At 38.7% G+C, this 23,489-nt stretch overlaps 1 protein-coding gene and 1 non-coding gene across 3 annotated transcripts in view; both read left to right on the forward strand.

Moving 5' to 3' along the window:
• NDC1 (NDC1 transmembrane nucleoporin) overlaps positions 1-23,111 on the forward strand; it is a 67,076-nt gene extending 43,965 nt beyond the window's left edge. For both annotated transcript variants that reach the window (XM_007978687.3, XM_073007295.1), the window contains exons 16-18: positions 722-822; positions 14,808-14,968; positions 20,551-23,111. In XM_007978687.3, the coding sequence (XP_007976878.2) occupies positions 722-822; positions 14,808-14,968; positions 20,551-20,614 (326 nt within the window). In that variant the 3' untranslated portion in view covers positions 20,615-23,111. The remainder of the gene's footprint in view (positions 1-721; positions 823-14,807; positions 14,969-20,550) is intronic.
• Positions 16,141-16,259, forward strand: LOC119626465 (small nucleolar RNA SNORA58). Its single transcript, XR_005242630.2, has one exon. It is a non-coding gene; the product is annotated as a small nucleolar RNA SNORA58 (small nucleolar RNA).
• Positions 23,112-23,489: the final 378 nt, after the last annotated feature.

Raw genomic sequence — 23,489 nt, forward strand, 5'->3', positions numbered from 1 at the left:
ATCATATAGATACAGCCTTCTCAGTGCTTAAATGATGCTCAGAGGCCTTTGCTGACCATTCTCTGAAAAGTATCATCCTCACAAGCTGTATGCCCTTACCACATGGTTTTTTTTTTTTTTTTTCCTGGCACATATCATTACCCAACACTATATTATTTTTAAAATTTTCTTCCTAATAGAATGTAAAGCCAGAGACTGTTATTTTATTCATAACAAATGCAGTTGAGTACTTTTTTCAGTGCCTATTCCAATTTTTTTGCCCATTTTTCTATTGAATTGCTCCTCTGTTTGTTTATTATTTATTTATTTATTTATTTTTACTTTTTATTTTCGAGACAGTCCCACTCTGTTGCCCAGGCTGGAGTGCAGTGGTGTGATCTTTGCTAACTTCGACCTCTGCCTCCTGGGCTCAAGTAATCCTCCCACCTCAGCCTCCCGAGTAGCTGGGACTATAGGTTTGTGGTGCCACACCTGGCTAATTTTGTATTTTTTGTAGAGAAGGGGTTTCACCATGTTGCCCAGGCTTGTCTCGAACTCCTAGGTTTCAGCGATCTGCCCACCTCAGCCTCCCAGAGTGTTAGGATTACAGGTGTGAGGCACCATGCCCAGCCTTTATTTCTTTTTATATTCAGAATATTAATCCTTCCTAAAATAGATGTATTTCAAATAGTTTTGCCTAATTTGGATTCACTTTTAACCTTTTTTTCTTTTTTCCCTTGAGGTCTGTCGCACTTAGTAGCAGCATCATTTACAGAGGATAGATTTGGAGTTGTCCAGACTACACTACCAGCTATCCTTAATACTTTGTTGACGCTGCAAGAGGTAAGCAATCTGTGGGTTGGGAGGGGGTAGAGGTCATCTTCCCCTCCCACCCAGTGCTTTGCTTGTTTCCTATATATCACATTTATCGAGTGACAGAACATGTTGGAAGTTAAAATAATGTACTTTTTCGCCCTCAGGAAATTACAATCTAAAAGACAGAAAAGAGGCCGGTGTGGCTCATGCTTATAATCCTAGTGCTTTGGGAGGCTGAGGCTGGAGGGTCACTTGAGGTTGAGAGTTTGAGATCAGCCTAAGCAACATGGCAAGACTCGGTTTTTACAAAAAATAAAAAATTAGCTAGCCATAGTGGTGTATGCCTGTAGTCCCAGCTACTCAGGAGCCCGAGATGAGAGAATCATTGGAGCCAGGAGTTTGAGGCTACAGTGAGCTACGATTCTACCACTGCACTACAGCCTGGGTAACAGAGTGAGACCCTGTCTCTATTTTAAAAAACAAAACTAAAAGTTTAGAAAGAGAAAACTTTTAATCTGCTTATAACATTTTACAGAAACAGAAAAAGAAAGTATACTAAACCTGTAGGGTATGCCCCTGGTATTAAACACATTGTTTGAAATACTAGACTTCTGTTCACTGACAAAAGTGAATCCTTACACAATTTGTAGCTACTGAAAGTGACCTGTAATTAAATGACCCATGCAGATAAAGTGCCCTTTTGGGTTGAGGCTCAAGAGCTGAGGCCAATAGATGCCTATCACCAGGCTTGATGGCTAGTTTTAACTAATAGGTTTTCTTGGTCCTAGACTTAAAGAAGGGCAAAAAATAAAACACATGCTTTCTGCTTTGCAGCAGGCTTCTTTTTCTAACTTCATGTTGCTTGGTACTTTTTATGTCACCTTATGTCACATGACAGCTGTAAACACTAAGTGCTAGAGGCATGTAGAGATAGCATCTGGAGGCCAGGTGCAGTGGCTTGTACCTATAATCCCAACACTTTGGGAGGCTAAGATGGGCAGATCACCTGAGCTCAGGAGTTCAAGACCAGTCTGGGCAACAAGGTGAAACCCTATCTCTACAAAAAAAAAAAAATAGAAAAATTAGCTAGGCACAGTGGTGTGAGCCTGTAGTCCCAGCTACTCGAGAGGCTGAGGCAGGAGAATTGCTTGAACTCAGGAGGCGGAGGTTATAGTGAGTGGAGATCGTGCCACTGCACTCCAGCCTGGACCACAAAGCGAGACCTTGTCTCACAAAAAAAAAAAAAAAAAGCATCTGGTGGATATAGTAGGCCTTCTGGAGGAAGTGGAATTGAACTAGGCTTAAATGATAAAATGATAAAACTGGTGCATCTTTTGGTCTTGGGAAACCATTTAAGATATGAAGAGAAGCTTGGGCAACATGAAACTCCGTCTCTACAAAAAATTTTTAAAAAATTCGCAGAGTGTGGTGGTGTGCACCTGTATTCTCAGCTACTTATGAGGCTGACAGGGGAGAATCTCTTGAACCCAGGAGGTAGAGGCTGCAATGAGCCAAAATTACGCCATTGCACTCCAGCCTGGGTGACAGAGTGAGATCCTGTCTCAAAAAAATAAAAGATAACGAAGAGAAAATATGCTTCTCCATTTCTTTCTTTAAAACTCAATTCATTTTACCTATTAAAAAATCTTACCCATCAAAACCAGTGATTTTTTGCTTTGAGCACTTTTTGTCAGTACTTTCTCATGTGTGTTACTTGAGATGTGTGTGTCTACATGGATAGTTTTATTATTTGTACTCTTTCCCAAGTACCTTTCTGTAAATAAATAGTTTCCTAGTAATTCCCTGCAGCTTCGAGTATTTGGTTTTTCTGACTGCACAATAGGATGACCATGATTTGGGCATATCTTTGATGCTCATAACATTATTTTTTTTCACTCTTTCAGTATAGTTAGAATAACAATAATGGTACAGTGCTTATAGTCTAGAGAGTAATTTGATATCATTATTATTTGATCTTTATAACTATCTTGTGAAGTCAGCAAGGTGGAAGTGTTTTCGCCCTTTTTTAATAGATGAGGGAGGCTTAGTAGTGCAGCAACTTACCTCAGATGTCACACACAATCTCCTAGGTGGCAGAGCTGGGACTAGAGCCCAGTCTGATTGCAGGGCATTAGCAGTGCAGTAGACCTGGGAAGAAGCTACAGATCCACATCCCTTCCCCGCTTTTTTTTTGTTGAGACGGAGTCTCTGCTCTGTTGCCCAGGCTGGAGTGCAGTGGTGTGATCTCAGCTCACTGCCACCGCCGTATCCCGGGTTCAAGTGATTCTCCTGCCTCAGCCTCCTGAGTAGCTGGGAGTACAGGTGCATGCCACTATGCCCAACTGATTTATGTATTTTTTTCTTTTTTTCTTTTTTTTTTTTGAGACGGAGTCTTGCTGTGTCGTCCAGGCTGGAGTGCAGTGGTGCGATCTTGGCTCACTGCAAGCTCCGCCTCCTGGGATCACACCATTCTCCTGCCTCACCCTCCCCAGTAGCTGGGACTACAGGCACCCGCCACTATGCCCAGCTAATTTTTGTTTTGTTAGTAGAAACAAGGTTTCACTGTGTTAGCCAGGATGGTCTCTGTAATCTGCATTAACTCATTCTTGAGAGTGGAGTCCTCCTGACCTAAACACCTCCCATTAGGCCCCACCTCTCAACACTGGTGCATTGGGGATTAAGTTTCTAGCACATCCTTTCTGAGTGACAAATTTAAGTCATAGCAGGCCCTGTTTACTTAGAAACAGGGGAGTTGGAATGGAGAATACTTTGGAGGGGCAGAGTAGAACAAGGCAAAGAAGCATATTTTTGGATGTTGAGAAAAGATAGAACAAAGAGAACAGGACCAGTGACCTGATACTTAGCTTCTCAGTATAAAACTCCTCCTTATGTGGGCTTATAATGTCTGTTTTCCCTTGAGCCACATCATAGTCAACCTTTTGGTCATGCTCTGCCATCATCAGATTTTGCAAACTGCCTCACAGTCTTTTTTTTTTTTTCCACTCTACATCCTGAGGTTGATTGTAATGAGTAATTCAGAGTCTGTGTGGGTAATCTGCCCGACACCTTGTCTGCACAATTCTTTGACTTCCTCCTCTTCACTACCCATTTGTATACCCTTTCAACCCACAACTATCACCTAGGCCCAATTATCCCCTGAATACTCCACCGCCAGAGCTTGAAACTCCAGGATTCTACCCTGTAAGCTAGAGTCCTTAAATGTTTTTGTTCCAAGGATTCCTTTGGCAGTCTGTTGAAGCCCATGAACTTCTTCTCAGAATCATGTTCTTAAATGCATAAAGTGCTTAGGATTAAAAAGAAAATCAGTTATATTGAAATGTAATTATCAAGATGTTAAATTTATGATACAGTAATATGTGGTTTTTAATTATTGCATTACATAACAAGATCTGTCAGTGAGTCCAGTAACTTATTTTGAGGTAGGGATAAGATGAATGGTATTTCAGGATAATTGTAACAATTGTATTGAGATATGGAGATATTGGTGATTTCTGTTGGTGACAAAGTCACAGGAACTGCTAATGCTACTACGATTTGTTGCTTACATTCATAGTTGAAGGAAATGCTGGATTTTAATTAGATCTTAGTAAAAGTAAATGTGTAATTCAAGTTTGTACCCCCGGAATTTTTCCCTTAGGTCTATGGACCCAGTGTAAGAGCCCTTGCTCCAGGTGCAGCCCTTTCATGTCCTTGCTGCTTCTGTACAGTTTCTTTGATCCTACCAGGATTTCCAGTTCCTTTTCCCCATGTTCTTTGTCTTTCAGCTCCCTCCTGACTACGTATATGCCTTTCTGTATCCAGTTTGGACCTTGTAGTCTATTAGTTCAACCACTTTATTACCAATTCCTTCAACTCCTTTGTCCCCATGTCCTTGAGCTGCACCCATGTGGCAGTTCCACTATCCACCCATTCTCTTGCCGATCCCTCCTGCCTTGCTTCAGGATCTTGGCATTTTTGTCCTGAATTATTACATCCTCTTGCCCCTATAGACTCTCAACTGAGTTACTTCATGCTCTGATTCCAGCCATTCTGCTATTCCCATGAGTCCTCTGCTCTTATAACCACCATAGACTATTCAGTCTCTACCTCCCACCAAATATATCTTATTTTCTTAACTTGACTCTAACTCTGCACATGCTGCCTTTTTTTTCCTTTTTTGTCTAGAACATATTTTTCTCCTTTGGTCTGACTCTACTCTATAACTCCCCCCTCAGTACTTTATTGTCTTTATTGACTTTTATTGTCTCCTCTTCATGTTAGCCAGAGTAGAGGTGGGGGACTTTGTCTTACCTCTATTCCCATCATCTGATATAGTAGCTGGCAAATGACAGGCACTTATTTAATGCTTGTTGGATGGCTGCTGGATTGCGTCATTGCTGGTTCAGTGGACAAAGGCTTCTGTTTTGGGGCTTAAATTTAGTGACAATTCTGATGCAATGGGTTGATTAAAATGCTCCCAAACCATCTTTTTGTTTTGAGAGGCAGGAATGTGATGTGACTCATATAATCCCTGTTATATATTTTTGGCTTTCTGTTCTTTGGTCTAGAAGGGATCAAAGTGAAGACAGTAAGTTCTAAGTATCTCTGTAATTTAAGGCAAGTTGTACATTACTGGCTTCTGGGTGTTACTAAGGAACAATTGTGTGGAACTGTTCTATCCTTTTGTTTTACTTTTCAGTATCAATAACATCAGCCATTTCACTGAATCATTAAAGGCAAAATGTGAAAGGGAAGGGGAGCCTTTCACTCTTCAAACTATTCAGAGGGCAAGGAGTAGAGTGATGGAAATGCTAGCTAGCTCAGTGGTTTCTGCCAATGGCCAGACCATCCTGGAGATCACAGTTATTATAAGGGACATACATACTTTCATTTGAATGATTACCATTTCTCCAACATGTTTGCAGCTGTTTTCTCAGATGTTTTTACATGCTGTTTTGGTTAATTAAAATACAAATTCATTTGAAAACATTGCTGAATTCATAGTAGTTATTTCCTTTATCAGTGGATGGACAGCAAGTATTAACCTCTGGAAGTCCACAGGATTTTATTGTTGTCTTTAAAAAGGGTACTTACATGCAAAATATTAGGAACCAAAATGACATATTTTATAATTAAAATTTTTTGGCTAAATGCGTTGGCTCATGCCTGTAATCCCAGCGTTTTGGGAGGCTATGAGGCAGGAGGATAGCTTGAGGTCAGGAATTCAAGACCAGCCAGGGCAACATAGTGAGACAGTATCTATAAAAAAACTTTAAAAATTAGCTGGGTGTGATGATGCTAGCCTATAGTTCCAGCTACTTGGGAGGCTGGGGCTAAAGGATCATGTGAGCTCAGGAAGTTGAGGCTGCAGTGAGTTATGTGACTGTACTCCAGGCTGGGCAACAGAGTGAGACCCTGTCTCTAGGAAAAAAAAAAAAATTAAACTTAGTAAAATATACATAACATAAAAATGACAATTTTTCATCTATTTTTTAGTGTATGGTTCTATGACATTGAATATATTCACATTGTTATGCAGTCATCAGCACCATCCATCTCCAGAACCTTTTCGTCTTTAAAATATGTTTTACGTTCTTTAGATAGCCTTGGTTTCTGTGGACAGGCCGATGTCATCCTGATGAAGTTGATCAGCCCTATCTATTATATTTTTTTGCCGCATCATTTGAAGGTCAAATTTTGATGTACTTGGAATATTGATGTTTACCTTTATGCCATTCACAGATCCATCCCTCCGGTAACTATTTAATTATCAAGCAGTTAGCATGTGATACGATACAGAATGGAAAAAGACAGGGTTCCTGCCCTCCAGGAGCTTCCAGGATGTAAAACAGATAATCATACAAAGAACTACAGTTGTAGTCAGTGCCACTGTGCAGAGAAGTGCAGGATGAGGCTGGGCACGGTGGCTCACGCCTGTAATCCCAGGACTTTGGGAGGCTGAGGCGGGTGGATCACCTGAGGTCAGGAGTTTGAGACCAGCCTGGCCAACATGGTGAAACCCTGTCTCTACTAAAAATACAAAAAATTAGCCGGGCGTGATGGTGGACGCCTATAATCCTAGCTACTTGGGAGGCTGAAGTGGGAGAATCGCTTGAACCTGGGAGGCAGAGGTTGCGGTGAGCTGCGCTTGTGCCATTGCTCTTCAGCCTGGGCAACAAGAACAAAACTCTGTCTCAAAAAAAGAAAAAAAGAAATGCAGGATGATCAGAGAACATGTGACAGGTGAATCTGAGCTAGTCTTGCAAGTAGGGGATAGAGAGGTGAGATAATTAATGGCTCCTGGAGAATGCAGGGGTTGGAAGGAGGAATGAGGGAAAAAAAGGAATATTCTTGAGAGCTGGAGCTATGGATTTGAAGGCCCAGATACCCTTGACCAACATTGTACCAGTCAGAGTCTATTCTTGGTTTCTGTAAAGTCCTATGCTGCTTTACCTAACATTTGCATAGTATTCCAAAAGAAATTGTTTAAAAATTTTTTTTTGTAAAACCCTGTGAGGTTAAAAGAAGGCCTATTTTGCATCCTGAAGTCTCTTTCAGAAACTATTTTCTGTGTGAGTACAACTTATTCATGATTGTACCTAGTAAATGGTTGAGTCAAAATTAGAAACTAGGGTTTTGAACCCGAAGGCCTTCGCAGGCCACCCTTTTAGATTACCTTTGGGAGAGCTTGGCAGAGGCTTGCATTTCTTAACCTCCTTTTTCACAATAGAATGGCAGTATGGCAGATGTGTCAAAGTGTGAGATCTGGAGTCAGACTGACTTATGTCTGAATTCCAGCTTCTACTGTTTCCTAGTTGGAAAATAACATTTATTATATTTCTTCGAATCTAAGATGCCATTAATTGGAACATATATCTTCATTTCAGAAAGCATAAAATGTAAAAACAGAAACAAAAAGTATAGAACCAATAAATATGGCAATCTCTAAACATCAGTTTTTGTATCTGGAAGATGGGAACGATGATAATGGTAGCTAGCTAACTCATAGGGTTGTGAAGAATAAATGAGATTATCTCTGTAAAACCCTTGGCATGTATGACCCATAATAGGTGCTTAGTAAAGGTTAGCTCTTACTACTTTGTTGTCATTATTCCTATGCTGCATGACCTTTTTTTTTTTTTTTTTTTTTTGCGTGACAGAGTTTTGCTCTATCACCCAGACTGGTCACTGCAACTTCACACACTGGGCTTAAGTGATCCTCCCACCTCAGCCTCCCAAGTAGCTGGGACCACAGGCATGCACCACTATGCCCAACTAGTTTTTTGTACTTTTAGTAGAGACAGGGTTTTGCCATGTTGCCCAGGCTGCTCTTGAACTCATGAGCTCAAGCGATCTGCCTGCCTCGGCCTCCTAAAGTGTTGAAATTATAGGCGTGAGCCACTGCATCCAGCCGCATGATAATTCTTATACAGGAGAAAAGATCTTTCAGATTAAAAGAAAGGTTAAAAAAAAGTATTGCTGTCAATACTATTAGCAAGCAATCTAGCAGACATAGTGTCAGATACCCAGTTTAAACCATTCATATATTATCTTCATAATTTTTGTCATAACTATATTATCACATACTGTTGTCATTTAGTCATATCTTATTTCCCTGAGCTTTTATCTACTTAGTGTTTTAAGTCATTCATTTATTCTTTTTTTTTTTTTTTTATAAAGAGATAGGGTCTCCCTTTGTTGCCCAAGCTGGTCTCCAACTCCTAGGCTCAAGCGATCCTCCTGCCTTGGCCTCCCAAAGTGTTGGGATTACAGGCGTGAGCCACCATGCCCAGCTAAGTCATTTATTTTAAACATAAATTTATTTCAAAGGAAATTTTATGACTATTGTAAAGGAAAACTAGTTTGACTTGCTACAAATAGAATATGGGTCTATAGTCCTTTATCTCAAACCCTAACATATATTTCAGAATTCAGATGTTTTTTAATTTTAAAAATGTGACATAGTGTGTATATATATATATCATATACTATATTACATTCCTTTTGGTATCTGAGGTAGAATCCCCTTAATCAGATACATTAATGCTTTTCTCCGGTTAACTCTCTGAATATTCAGATTAAGTGGGGTAAAGTGGGATGAAGACTGTAAATAGCCTGTGTCAGCACAGGTCATGTTTTACTGCCAGATGAGTCCAGGTCAGGTCAGCTTTGCCACCAAAAGATTTACATCTTTTGTTACAACATCACATCACTTTAAAAAAAAAGATTGTCTGGGCATGGTGGCACACACATGTAATCCCAGCACTTTGGAAGGCCAAGGCTGATGGATTGCTTGAGCCCTTGGTCAATATGGTGAAATCCTGTCTCCAACAACAGCAACAACAAAATTTAGGTGGGGAGGTGCACAAGCCTATAGTCTCGGCTACTTGGGGGCTGAGCGGGGAGGATCACTTGAGCCTGGGAGGTCAAAGCTCAGTGAGCTGTGATCATACCACTACACTCCAGCCTGGGCAACAGAATGAGACCCTGTCTCACAAAGAAAAAATAAGGTTACAGAAATTTTTTTGTTTTTGTTTTTTGTTTTCAGTGCTTTTTGATATTAGAAGGCAATTAAAGTGAGAAAAGTTAATGATTTTAAATTCTAGCTTGATACTCTTATTTGCTGAGGTCTCTAAACCTGAAGCCTGCTTATCTTTTGTTACAAATGTGGCTAGTGTGAGATTAGTGAGAATAAGAGAGGGGTTAAGGACACATTTACTCTAAACTGAGGTTTTCCTTCTTAATTTAATGCTTATACCATTAGGGTGTGTTGGACCTAATTGATTTTTTGCATTTCTTTTTTGAGCATTTCTAACTACTTATAAAGATTGCTATTTTAGGACCTTTATTCTTTCTTAGAGGTCTTGTACAAAACAAAGAGAGCAATTACTTATTTAAAAAATTCAACAGGGTTGGGTGTGATGGCTCACATTTGTAATCCCAGCACTTTGAGAGGCTGAGGTGGGAGGATTGCTTGAAGCCAGGAGTTCAAGACCAGCTCGGTCAACAAAGCGATATCCTGTCTCTATAAAAGGTTTTAAAAAAATTAGCAGGGTGCTGTGGTGTGCACCTGTAGCCTCTAATAGTGAGGAGGCTGAGACAGGAGGATTGCTTGAGTTTGAGACTACAGTGAGGTATGATTGCACTACTGCACTCCAGCCTGGGCAACAGAGTGAGACCCTGTCTAAAAAAGCAAAAAAAAAAAAGCAAAAAAAAAAAAAAAAATCAACAAAATGTATTCTCTTGCAATTATCCATGTAGGTCTGTTGGGCCCTTTTAAAATCTAAGGTATATTATAGATCTAGTGATTGTACATTTTCACTATCTTGTAACAATTTGCTGTCGATTATCCTAGGAATTATTTTATCATTACTCATTAGTTATTATGTTGTAAAAAAGACTAATATGAAGACAGAAGAATGATAAAATCATGTAGTATTGCATGATTTTTCATGAAAAGCTATATAAAAAGTCTAGACACACATCTTTGTAGTCTTTTTTAAAGCTTTCACTGAATACAATTGATAATTGTATAATTTTTAAATTTTCTGTCCACAATGGTAAAGGGAAGAAAATTGCCAATAAAACAATTACTGAGACACATTGGAAGACAAATGCAGAGAGACAGATAGCAGCACTCTAGACCAATTCTGTCCAATAGAAATAAAATGCAGTCACCTATGTACTCTTATATTTTCTGGTAGATAAATTGGCAAAATACAGGTGACATTAATAGTACAGCTTATTTAAACCAGTATTTAAGGTAGTATCATTTTATCATGTAATCAAGATAAAATTACCAATGAGATCTTTTATATCCATTTTTACATGCTAATTCTTAGAAATCTGGTGTTTATTTTTCACTTTGTAGCATATCTCAGTTCAGACCTGCCACATTTCAGGTGCTCAATAGCTACATATGGCTAGTGGTTGCCATATTGGACAGCATAGCTCTAGACTTTAATGATGATGGTGAAATATAAGAGGAATTTCGGGACTGGGCGCAGTAGCTCACGCCTGTAATCCCAGCACTTTGGGAAACCGGGGAGGGCAGATCACTTGAGGTCAGGAGTTCGAGACCAGCCTGGCCAACATGGTGAGACCCTGTCTCTACTAAAAATAGCAGTAAATTAGCTGGGCATGGTGGCGCATGCCTGCTAATCCTAGCTACTAGGGAGGCTGAGGTGGGAGGATTGCTTGAACCAGGGAGGCAGAGGTTGCAGTGTGCTGAGATCATTAGTTATTGTACTCCAGCCAGGATGACAGAGTGAGACTCCGTCTCATAAAAAAAAAAAAAAAAAAAGAGGAATTTCAGACTCTGAACCTTCAGTTGATGTATTCTAGATATGTTTTCCTGAAACCCAAGGATTACAGAACAATATGTTTTTAAGGAGAGAAAGGAAATATATCTAGTATGGTATGCTTATCTAGTAAGTCATTCAACAGGAAAGACTTCATCCCACAGTATTTTATAATAAGAACTTAAATCTCTCATTTTGCTAAGAGTACACATGACCAGTGTTTCTTCATTTTCTGTTGTATTTGTGCGCCAAAATTTACTTTATACAATTTGTAAGGGGATAGGTGCTGAAGGTGGGTGTGTGTATACAAAGATAAGAAGGCAATAGGTGATGTCAAAGAAAAGAAGCCACTGGAATTGATCATTTGAATTTGTATTTATAAACCTAAGAATGAAAATGTTTTGCAGCTGGGTGCGGTGACTCATGCCTGTAATCCTAGCACTTTGGGAGGCTGAGGTGGGCGGATCACTTGAGGTCAGGAGTTCGAAACCAGCCTGGCCAATATGGTGAAACCCTGTCTCTACTAAAAATATGAAAAAATGGCCGGGCGCGGGACTCACACCTGTAATCCCATCACTTTGGGATGCTGAGGCGGGCGGATCATGAGGTCAGGAGATTGAGACCATCCTGGCTAACACAGTGAAACCCCGTCTCTACTAAAAATACAAAAAATTAGCCGGGCGTGGTGGTGGATGCCTGTAGTCCCAGCTACTCAGGAGGCTGAGGCAGGAGAATGGTGTGAACCTGGGAGCGGAGCTTGCATTGAGCCAAGATCGTGCCACTGCACTTCAGTCTGGGCAACAGAGCAAGACTCCATCTCAAAAACAAAAAACAAAAAACAAGAAACAAAAAAATTAGGTGGGTGTGGTCACGGGCGCCTGTAATCCCAGCTACTTGGGAGGTTGAGGCAGGAGAATCGCTTGAACCTTGGAGGCAGAGGTTGCAGTGAGCCGAGATCGCACTACTGTACTCCAGCCTGGGTGTCAGAGTGATACTCTGTCTCAAAAATAAAAAGAAAGAAAAAGAAAATGTTTTGCAATTAAGGTGCAAAGAAAATGGCTGTACTTCTTTGTTCAGCAAAATTATGAGTTGTCTAAAGTTTTTTAAGGTACTGCATTTTGATGGTGCAAATACAAGAAAAAAACCCAGCAGTATTGATGAGCTAGAACCTATTAGAGATACAGCTTAAATTTGGAATTAGTATTTACAAGATGGATGTATTCCAGATTTATGCATAATAGCTGGTGAACAACTGGTTGCATTCAAAGGACATTGCTCATTTCAGGTGTGTATACCTTCAAAACCTAGAAAATATGGAATAAAAATTTGGATTTGCCATGTTTATATTCTTATTTTCTTTTTTATTTTGTTTTATTTATTTATTTTTTTAGAGACAGAGTATTGCTCTGTTGCCCCGGCTAGAGTACAGTGACATGATCATGGTTCACTGTAACCTTGAACTCTTGGGCTCAAGTCATCCTTCCACCACAGTCTCCCGAGTAGTTGTGACTACAGGTGTTGGACCACATCCAGCTAATTTTTAAATTTTTTGTAGTGACAGAATCTTTCTATGTTGCCCAGGCTGGTCTAGAACTCCTGGCTTCAAGCAATCCTCCCGCCTCAGCCTCCCAAAGTGCTGGGATTACAAGTGTGAACCATTGTGCCTGGTCTTCTTATTTAAAGTTTTATGATGTTATTTTACATTACCTTGTCATCTGTAAATTGTTTGTAAAATGATTTTAGACTACAAAAGATATAAAGTATTCATAGGACCCAGGCAGTAATGATGATGACTGTTTATCCTGGTATACTGAGGGTTAATCAGTACGTTTGCAAGAAAATTGAAAAGAATATAACTTTTCCATTATGATGGAACAAAATTTGATGCATTTGTTCAATCTGCCACAATAACTCTGAGTCCAATCATTTATTTTTTCTGCTATCAACTTTAAAAATGTTTCCCAAGACTGGAACATGCTTGAGATAATTTTAGGTAGTTGTTGAAATTCAGTGAAATACTTAAATAGCACTAAATTCAGTGAAATTCAGTGAAATATTAAATAACACTGAAGTTACCGTGGCAGACTGAACACATGCATCAAATTTTGTTCCTTCCCCAAAACTCTACTAAACTATAGAAAAGGTATTTTATAATACATAAATCCATAAACAGGAGAGGACATAATAGCAACAAAACTTTCAAAGCTGGAAAGCAGATGGTTGAGATAGCTAACTTAGCAGATTCCAGAGGCAGATTTCAAATTGGTGGTGGGAGAAGCACAAGTAACTCAAGAACCAAGGGTGAAGGGACAGGTACCCAAAATAAAGAGGTTTGGGTGAGAGCTGTGTGAAAATTAGTTAGATCCCTAGATCCTATGCTGTGGGGTAATTGCTCCTCCTCCACTGTAGTCTGAGGTTTATCCTTTAAGAGAGAGTAGAACACCCAGTCTGGGGGAGTTGTGGGTGCTGTACTAAAGAAGAGGGATGAGTTCAGAAGCCCTGGTGTCCTCTTAGCTTCAGAACACTGGGGCCAGGCCCTGTAGTCAGGATACTAGAAAACTTTCTTTGGGCCCTCTGACCAGTCCAAGAGGAAAGACCTAACGTGACTGAGTTGAAGGTTCACCCTGCAAAATTCCCTGCAGATGACCCACTGTGAAGCCCCTTGTCTGTAATTCCCAGTCATGCACTTATAATTGGTGCTCAGCTCTTTAGCAGGTCCTACTTGCATTTGTGAGCGAGGATTGCTAGATTTCTGAGGAAAGTCTCTCATGCAGAAGTTAGAGACTAAAAGGAGCAAAGGGGGAAAATCAGCTTGGAAGAAACTAAAAAACAAAAAAGCTATCAGAATCCTCAGAAATAAAGGATATTGTATCTTTGAAACAAAAATAGGATGCTATTAAAAAAGAACAGATGATGTTAAAGAGCTCTTGAAATTAAGAACATGATGGCAAACATAATTTTAATTATTTTTGTTTTCAGTTCTTTTGGTCGTTACATTCATAACTATAAATAGTACGCTTATACCGTTATATCTTGTCAGTTTATTTTTCCATGGGGACCTCATGATGTAGCAGTATCATCTGTCATTGCTCATAAATGCCTTATTTGAATTGAAAAGGAAGATAAACTATTTAGTGAATAACTATTTCTGTAAAGTGTAAAGTTTGGTCTTTTTTTTTTTTTTGCTGAGGTCTTTTAATAAAGCTCCTCCTGCCTGTCACACATCATAAGCAGAGCAGGACATTGGTGTTTGGCTTCAGGCTTTGCATTTTCAAGGCTATTGAATGATAGCTTCATTTCTGAGGTCAAGTCTGGATTTGTGGGGGGCCTGGTAGCTGTCATAGTAGCTGAGCCTCCCCATTGCATTGTTTATGAAAACTATTTTGACTGTGATCTACAATAAGAAATGTGTTATAGCATATCTATAGATATGTATATATCTCTCTGTATATATCCATTTGTATCTATCTCAAATCTTAATTCTTTGGACTAAAGTGACTTTTTTCTTTTTAATTTTTAATTTAATTTAATTTAATTTTTTTGAGACAGGATCTCTGTTGCCCAGACTGGAGTACGGTGGAACTCCTGGGCCCAAGCAGTCCTCCCGCCTCATCCTTTCAAAGTGTTTGGATTACACATGTGAGCCACAGCACATGGCCTAGGTTGACTTTCTCTATAATCTAAACTGATGTGTTTTCTTTCTTGGTGTAGGCAGCCGACAAGTACTTTAAGCTTCCTCATGCTTCCAGTAAACCACCCCGGATTTCAGGAAGCCTTGTGGACACTTCATATAAAACATTAAGATTTGCATTCAGAGCATCACTAAAAACTGCCATCTATCGAATAACTACTACATTTGGTGAACATCTGAAGTAAGTTTACCTGTTTTGATCCATGATGAGACCCCTTCTGGGGAACTTTCCTTAGAAACAGGTGTGGGAATGATGAGGCTTATGTGTTGAAAGTGTTCTCTTGGGACCTCGATGATTCTCATCGGGAACTTACAGCTTGGATGTGGACTTAATATTTATATTTTAATATTTGGCCCATCCTAAAGCTTTGGGGATTTCTTTCAAATGGACAAAAGAGGACAGAAAGTTATAAATGCAGCAAATTTAATTATATATATATATATTTTTAATTACCAAAACATCCTTAAGGGAGAAAAAAGGGCAGAAAATCCGGGTACCTTTCCAGAAAAGTGTATTAAAATAATTCTGTTGTTATATCTTGGTCAGCAAACTGAAGACTTGGGGTGAGCAAAGTATTCCAGAAATGAATCCCTGGTGCTTTGTGATTCATGCTGGAAAAACACCGACAGATCACAACACCTTGAGAAACAGAACCAGAGAGAAAACCACAAATGCCAAGCCTGTTTATATTTAGTTTTATTGATGTTTACTGCTTTCCTCTTGTGAAATGATCTAGCTAGGCAGGATGAGGGACACTAGCTTAGTAACTAAACTATATTTATATTTATCATAATTATAAATGAACTTTAGAAGACATGAGAGATTGCTCTGCTGTTTTTGTTTGCAATCAATGAATAGTTTAAGACTTCCAATTTAAATTAAAGTTAAATAAAGTTAAAAATTCAATTTTTCAGTCACCCTAGCCACATTTGAAGTACTTAATAACTACATGTGTTTAGTAGCTAATGTATTGGATAACAGAAGTATAAAATCTTTCCCTAATTCTAGGAAGTTTTATCAGATAATGCTATTCAACAATTCACTTAGAACTTTGTTTTTTCATTTACTCTTTTCAAATACCCTGTGAAGTGTAGAAATTATCATAATTGTACAGATATGAAAACTGAGGCACAGAGATGTTAAAACTTGCCTGATAGCACAATCTAGTGCATGTCAAACATGAACCTGAAATCAGGTCTTTCTTACTCTTAAAAATCTTTCATCTTTATCTACAACACTAGACTGCCTCCAAGATATAAATTAATATGTAGGACACATTCAGAAAATACTGATGAATGTAAAGAATGAAATAAATATGACGTATATTAATGATAGAACAAAAGCAAGGAGAAGGGCATACCCGTAGACCTTGCCTGACTGTGCTCATGGCCAGGCAGGGGGGACATTGTATGCGAGATTAATTTGAAGTTCCTTTTTTTTTTTTTTGCTGTGCAGAAGCTCTTTAGTTTAATGAGATCCCATTTGTCAATTTTGGCTTTTGCTGCCATTGCTTTTGGTGTTTTAGACATGAAGTCTTTGCCCATGCCTATGTCCTGAATGGTACTACCTAGGTTTTCCTCTAGGATTTTTATGGTATTAGGTCTAACATTTAAGTCTCTAATCCATCTTGAATTAATTTTCGTATAAGGAGTAAAGAAAGGATCCAGTTTCAGCTTTCTACTTATGGCTAGCCAATTTTCCCAGCACCATTTATTAAATAGGGAATCCTTTCCCCATTTCTTGTTTCTCTCAGGTTTGTCAAAGATCAGATGACTGTAGATGTGTGGTATTATTTCTGAGGACTCTGTTCTGTTCCATTGGTCTATATCTCTGTTTTGGTACCAGTACCATGCTGTTTTGGTTACTGTAGCCAAAATTTTTGCAATCTACTCATCTGACAAAGGGCTAATATCCAGAACCTACAAAGAACTCCAACAAATTTACAAGAAAAAAACAAACAACCCCATCAAAAAGTGGGCAAAGGATATGAACAGACATTTCTCAAAAGAAGACATTCATACAGCCAACAGACACATGAAAAAATGCTCATCATCACTGGCCATCAGAGAAATGCAAATCAAAACCACAATGAGATACCATCTCACACCAGTTAGAATGGCGATCATTAAAAAGTCAGGAAACAACAGGTGCTGGAGAGGATGTGGAGAAATAGGAACACTTTTACACTGTTGGTGGGATTGTAAACTAGTTCAACCATTATGGAAAACAGTATGGCGATTCCTCAAGGATCTAGAACTAGATGTACCATATGACCCAGCCATCCCATTACTGGGTATATACCCAAAGGATTATAAATTATGCTGCTATAAAGACACATGCACACGTATGTTTATTGCGGCACTATTCACAATAGCAAAGACTTGGAATCAACCCAAATGTCCATCAGTGACAGACTGGATTAAGAAAATGTGGCACATATACACCATTGAATACTATGCAGCCATAAAAAAGGATGAGTTTGTGTCCTTTGTAGGGACATGGATGCAGCTGGAAACCATCATTCTTAGCAAACTATCACAAGAACAGAAAACCAAACACCGCATGTTCTCACTCATAGGTGGGAACTGAACAATGAGATCACTTGGACTTGGGAAGGGGAACATCACACACTGGGGCCTATCATGGGGAGGGGGGAGGGGGGAGGGATTGCACTGGGAGTTATACCTGATGTAAATGACGAGTTGATGGGTGCTGACGAGTTGATGGGTGCTGACGAGTTGATGGCTGCAGCACACCAACATGGCACAAGTATACGTATGTAACAAACCTGCACGTTATGCACATGTACCCTAGAACTCAAAGTATAATAATAATAATAATAATAATAATAATAATAATAAAAAAAAAAGAAGTTCCTGCCAGCTTTAGCCAGCTTAATCAGTGGCTGGATAAATAGCAGGACTGTAACATTGCCCTGGGGGAAAAACGGCAAGAAGAAAAGGGGAGCATAGGGATTTATTAGATGAGAAAGAGCTATAGGCCGGGCACAGTGGTCCATGCCTGTTATCCCAGCTCTTTGGGAGGCCGAGGTGGGCAGATCACCTGAGGTCAGGAGTTTGAGACTAGCCTGGCCAACATGGTGAAACCCCGTCTCTACTAAAAATACAAAAATTAGCTGGGTGTGGTGGTGCTCACCTGAAATCCCAGCTACTTAGGAGGCTGAGGCATGAGAATCGCTTGCACTCAGGAGGTGGAGGTAGCAGTGAGCTGAGATCGTGCCACTGTACTCCAGCCTGGGCAACAGAGTGAGACTCTGTCTCAAAGAAAAAAAGAAAGAGATATAGATGACTGATTAAAAATTATGAGAATGGGCCGGGTGCAGTTGCTTACAGCTGTAATCCCAGCACTTCAGGAGGCCGAGGTGGGCAGATTATCCGAGGTCAGGAGTTTGAGAACAGCCTGGCCAACATGATGAAACCCCTTTTCTACCAAAAATACAAAAATTAGCTGGGTGTGGCAGCAGGCAACTATAATCCCACCTACTCCAGAGGCTGACACAGGAGAATCACTTGAAACCGGGAAGTGGAGGTTGCAGTGAGCCAATATTGCACCATTGCACTCCAGCCTGGGCAACAGAGCAAGACCCTGCCTCAAAAATAAATAAATAAACAAATAAAATAAAAATTGTGAGAAGGAAATTCTGCCTTAGTTTCTTTTCTCTGAAAAGAGCCATATTTTATATATGCGTTAAAGTTGATAAAACCAGTGGAGGCTATTTGTACATATGTAGGATAATGTCGTATAGTGGAAAGAATGTTAGATCTGGAGTTAAAATATCTGGATTTCTGTCTGCTTACATCATTGGCTATCTGTGATTGTTAAGTAACTCACCCAAGATTATGCAGGTAGTGAGTTGCAGAACCAGGATTCAGATGCAAATCTTCCTAACCCTAGGGTTCTGTCTATAGTGTCTGTACTCCTAACCAATAGGCTGGTGTTTCCCCTAACTTCTGAATCTTTCTGATACAGTTTATGTCCCCATGAAAGGGAATGTTCTCACACCCACTTGGTTTCATTTGTTGTTAGTAAAGATAAAATGGATCATACATAGGTAAAGCCCACTGTGCAGTCTACATTATCATGACACTTATTACTGTATAATACCTGATTATTCACTATTCAAAGCTCTACCTCTGAGAACGAGGTATAAATGAAGTTAGCTCTTGAGCTCTGAAAATCAACTAAGAAACACAGGCTACTCATTGGAGACATTCATTCAACTCTATTTACTCATTTTTTAAAAGATAAATTGTATTGTGTATATTTGAGATTTATAACATGGGGTTTACATATAAAATGTTTACTGTTATGAAGTAAATTAACGTGTCTGTCATCTCACATAGTTACTTTCTTGTGTGTATGTCAAGGGCAGCTAAAGTCTGCTTATTTAACAAAAATACCTAGTACAATACAATTTTGTTAGCCATAGTCCTCATGTTATACATTAGGTCTCTAGACTTGTTCATCCTACACGTTTGCAACTTTCTATCCTTTGACCGACATCTCCCCATTCCCTGCCACCTCCCATTTACTCCTAATTTAGGCTAATTTAATTCTGGTTTTCCAGCCTATAACATATCAAAAAAATTTTTTTTGAGTCAGGGTCTTGCTCTGTTGCCCAGGCTATAGTGCAGTGACAAGGTCATAGCATAGTTCACTGCAGCCTCAAATTCCTGAGCTCAAGCAGTTCTCCTGCCTGAGCCTCCCAAAATGTTGGGATTACAGGTGTAAGCCACCATGCCTGGCCCATATCAAAATTTATTTGAGGAGCAGAGATTGCTACTAGAGTCAGGAGTACTAACAGTAAATTGTAAGGGACACTTTACTACCTGCTAGCAGAGAGAAATGTCATGGGAAAGTCATAGATTTGGTGTTTGAGAGAGTTTCAGAGCCATTAAATTAGAGAAGACAGCCTCACTAGCACCTAGAGGGCATCTTTGTGCAGTAAAATACTTGAAATGGTTCAATTAGAGGGTACATGGTTCAAGAAAGTAAAGATGTCTATAAGACATTTTAGGACGATTCATAACAAAATTATTAAAATAAGACTGTTTTGGCACTTTAAAAAGCGGTGACCTATTCAAGAACTAGAAAACCGGAATCTTTATATTCAATTTTTGCCCAAAAGTTTAAGAGGAAGTGTTATACTAGTTTCAGTATATATTTGCCCTAATTTTGTCAAGGTAATATATTTTTGTGATGGTGAGGGTGGAGAGAGAACTCAGTGTTCCCATCTAAAACATAACTTATGTTCAAAGGGAGAAGTAAATCTAAACCACCAAGCTGTTACCTTTGAAAGTAATTAATGGAATCTATTGTGTTTTAACCAAACATTTAAGTTTAAAGGATTTTGTATTGAAGGCAGTTCAGATACTCTGCAGCTCAAAGATAATGTTGGAATCTGGTTTAAATAAAATAATAAAATCCAGAAAATCTACTGCAAGGCCTGGAACTCTGCACAGCAGGTTCCATCGCAGAGCAGGTTAAAGTCAATGCCTTCACTTGTCAGTCTTAATTTGCTTTGGTCTTTTAGAAGATAGAAGCATGCCGTTACTGAATGCAAGCCCTCCTCTTCATTAGATTAAAAAGACTTTTCATCCAACTTTTTCAGAAATACTAAAGAAGTGAAGATTTCTATTCATTTTTAATTGTTTTGAAAAATATTGACTCTGTGCTCTGTGGTTCACTTAATATGCTTAATGTAAAATAAAGCTTATGCTTTGAATTTATGTTTCATTTAGTGCTGTGCAAGCATCTGCAGAACATCAGAAAAGACTTCAACAGTTCTTGGAGTTCAAAGAATAGTTAAGTAATATAAACTGTGTTCATTACACTGCTGATACAACTACAGATGGGACAGTAAATGTTCAGCATTCTTGGATCAGAAGAAAACGGACTAATTAGATGCTTCCTTTGTCGTGGTGGTTGCTTTGAAAACTATACTTTAATGGGAGAAATCATGGAAAGAAATTCTCAACAGAATAACTGAAAACTGCCTTTTCTGTACCAATTGCTTTTTGTGTGTGTGGTATAATAAAATCTTTATTCAATTTTACAGAAGCATTGAAGGCAGTCAAAATGTCTCTAGCTCATATAACTTAATAATAATAACTAAAAAACTTTTAGAATTTACTTTTGAAAAGAGGGAAGCCAGTTCTGAAATGAGTATAGGTTGACTTCATAGTCTTCTTAATTAAGAGTTTAGCTCTTTGTAAACTCAAAATACGTAAACTTTTTAAGTGTAGTTTCATTTACTGAAGGATAAAAATGGTAACAGTGCAGCAAAATTCACTGAAAAAATATTGTCTAAAGGACATATTTTGTTAATCTGTTAGGTTGTGTTTTTGTTTCCAGGGACAAATTAAATTTGTATGATTACCCAAAAAAGGGTCTCAGTTTACAGATGCTAACTCTATATAAAGGAATGTGGAAAAACTGAGTTCTTAAGTTACAAGATTAAAAATTCACATTTGATCTTTAAGAAACAATTGACTGACATCTATGAATTTATTTTGTATCATGCTAGTAAACACCAAGTATTAATGTATGGGTATTTTCCCAGCTAGTTTTGCTTTCTTCTTCCGGAACAAAACATTAAGTGATTGCAGAGTTTTTCAAGCAAGAGAAAAAGGTTTGCAAAAAAACCCAGGAAATGTTCCCTTTTTTCCCCATCATTCATCTTCATTAGATCAAATTCTGTGAAACTTGTCTGGTCTCTCAAAGGGAGCAGCGTCTGTAGTGTTAAGTGGCTAATTAAAATAGGAAGATCTTTATAGTCAGAAACAACTTAGTCATCAAATAGCAAGTGAAACCAAAACCTCAGAGGGATTACTGTACTTGGAAGTATGCTGTGTGTCCCAAATGTGAACGAAGTATTGTTAGAATTTATTAGATCAGCTTCTTTGGAGATCAAAGATTGGAAATCCTAGTCATAGATATTCACTGGACTAGCTTTGGACTGAAATGCTCCTTTGTAATTCTTTTCCTTCTAGTGTCCCAAAATATTTTCTTTAAAGTCAGCACAGTATTGTATATGAATCTTTAATGTGGTATCATATATGTCTACTTTTGTCTGATTCATCAATGTATTATTATATCTTTATAATTGAATATTTTAGCTCTGGGTCCTGTTGCCCCTTCAACCAGTACATGCCAAATTCTAAGTGGGTGCTACTGGCCTTGGGCGTATCTCTGTGGGACAGTTCCCCGATTGTCAAGTGTTTAGATATGTAGGCTATTGCCATTTGTTTTTTGTTTTTGGTTTTGCTTTGTGTCTGAAGCTGAATTGATTTCTTTTGTTGAATGTGAAAGTTGAATTTCAAATGTAGTCATTTCTTATAGATGGCCAAGACAGAAAATTGTGGCTAGGTTGACTGAGAACTGTTGTATTCCATGTATTAACACAATTAAGCTTTTTATATTCCACTCTCTGTGCTGACCCTGGCTGAGGCATTTTGGGAGACAAGGACTTGAATCTTCTGCTTCCATTAAAGAAGAACTGTGGTATTCAACCCATTGGATTTCTGAGAATAAAGATAGGATGATTCCATTGAACTTTGACTTACTTGTATAAAATGTCCAGCTAGGTTTAGGTTTTTGCTATTTCCTATATACTTTGGGTATAGTTTGATGAGCAATGTGAATGTTTCTGAGAATGTTCATTCCTGTTTTCTCTCAAGAGGATGTGCTGTGTACTAAATACAGGCCGCATAATATCTGCCTGTTGAAGATCTGGAAACTGCCTCCCCAGATCTGTATTCTATTTAGTAGGTAAGGGGGGTTTTTCTTTTTCCCATTGTGTGTGGATAATCTACACACCATCTGTTGGAACTAGGGTGTTATTATGGGGAGCTCCTCCTGTGTACTAGGAGGACGACCTTAGGGAGACCAAGAGGAGAGAAGCATTTCCTCTGATGAAGTCACATCCTGTCTGTGAGCCCACTGACGCTGTAACATTGGTCTGAAAGAGAGTATTCTTTAAAAACCTTTCTCGGCTGTTAGTATAAAAACATGATGGTATCAGCTCTTAGCATGTTTGCTTGACCCTTATGGAAGGTATAAATCCACAGAACTTCTTTCCCAGAGAACTGGGAAATTGTCCTAGAAATAAACCTTGTACAGTTGAGTGGACATGGATAAGCAACAATTTGTTATTTTGCAGGATTTGTTCCTTGGTAATTGTTTGGTGTATCATCCTGTAAATATTCATGATAATCTGTTTATATCCTTTTGTATATCATTGATACTGGATTGGGTAGAAAAATAAATTGGTGATTTTTAAAAATGGAACAATTAACTGAAATATGTGTGTCTGTAAGGTCAATTATTTAATTTCTGGGTGGGGTGGTGGTGGTGATGTTTCCTTAATCATTTCAGTTTAGTCTCAGAGTTGTTGCTTATAAAACCTAAAAGAGCTGAACTTTTTGAGAAGTCAGCTTTTGCCCTTAACTTAGACTGATTTGGTGGGTTTCGTGGTAACTCTAAGGAGCCTGAATTCAGAAAGTCTCATTCTTTGTTGTCTTGGCTGACAAAACTAAACAAAGGGTGAAGGTGCTGAAAGCCATCTCTTAACAGAAGTTTCTTTTCTTGCCAAAATAGTGTTTCCAAACGGATCGTATTCCCCTAGGCTAACAGTTACGTCTGTCAACGTTACTTAAATTAATCTGAACTTCACCTCTAG

This window comes from Chlorocebus sabaeus, chromosome 20 (genome assembly GCF_047675955.1).
Source record: "Chlorocebus sabaeus isolate Y175 chromosome 20, mChlSab1.0.hap1, whole genome shotgun sequence".
NCBI lineage: Eukaryota > Metazoa > Chordata > Mammalia > Primates > Cercopithecidae > Chlorocebus > Chlorocebus sabaeus.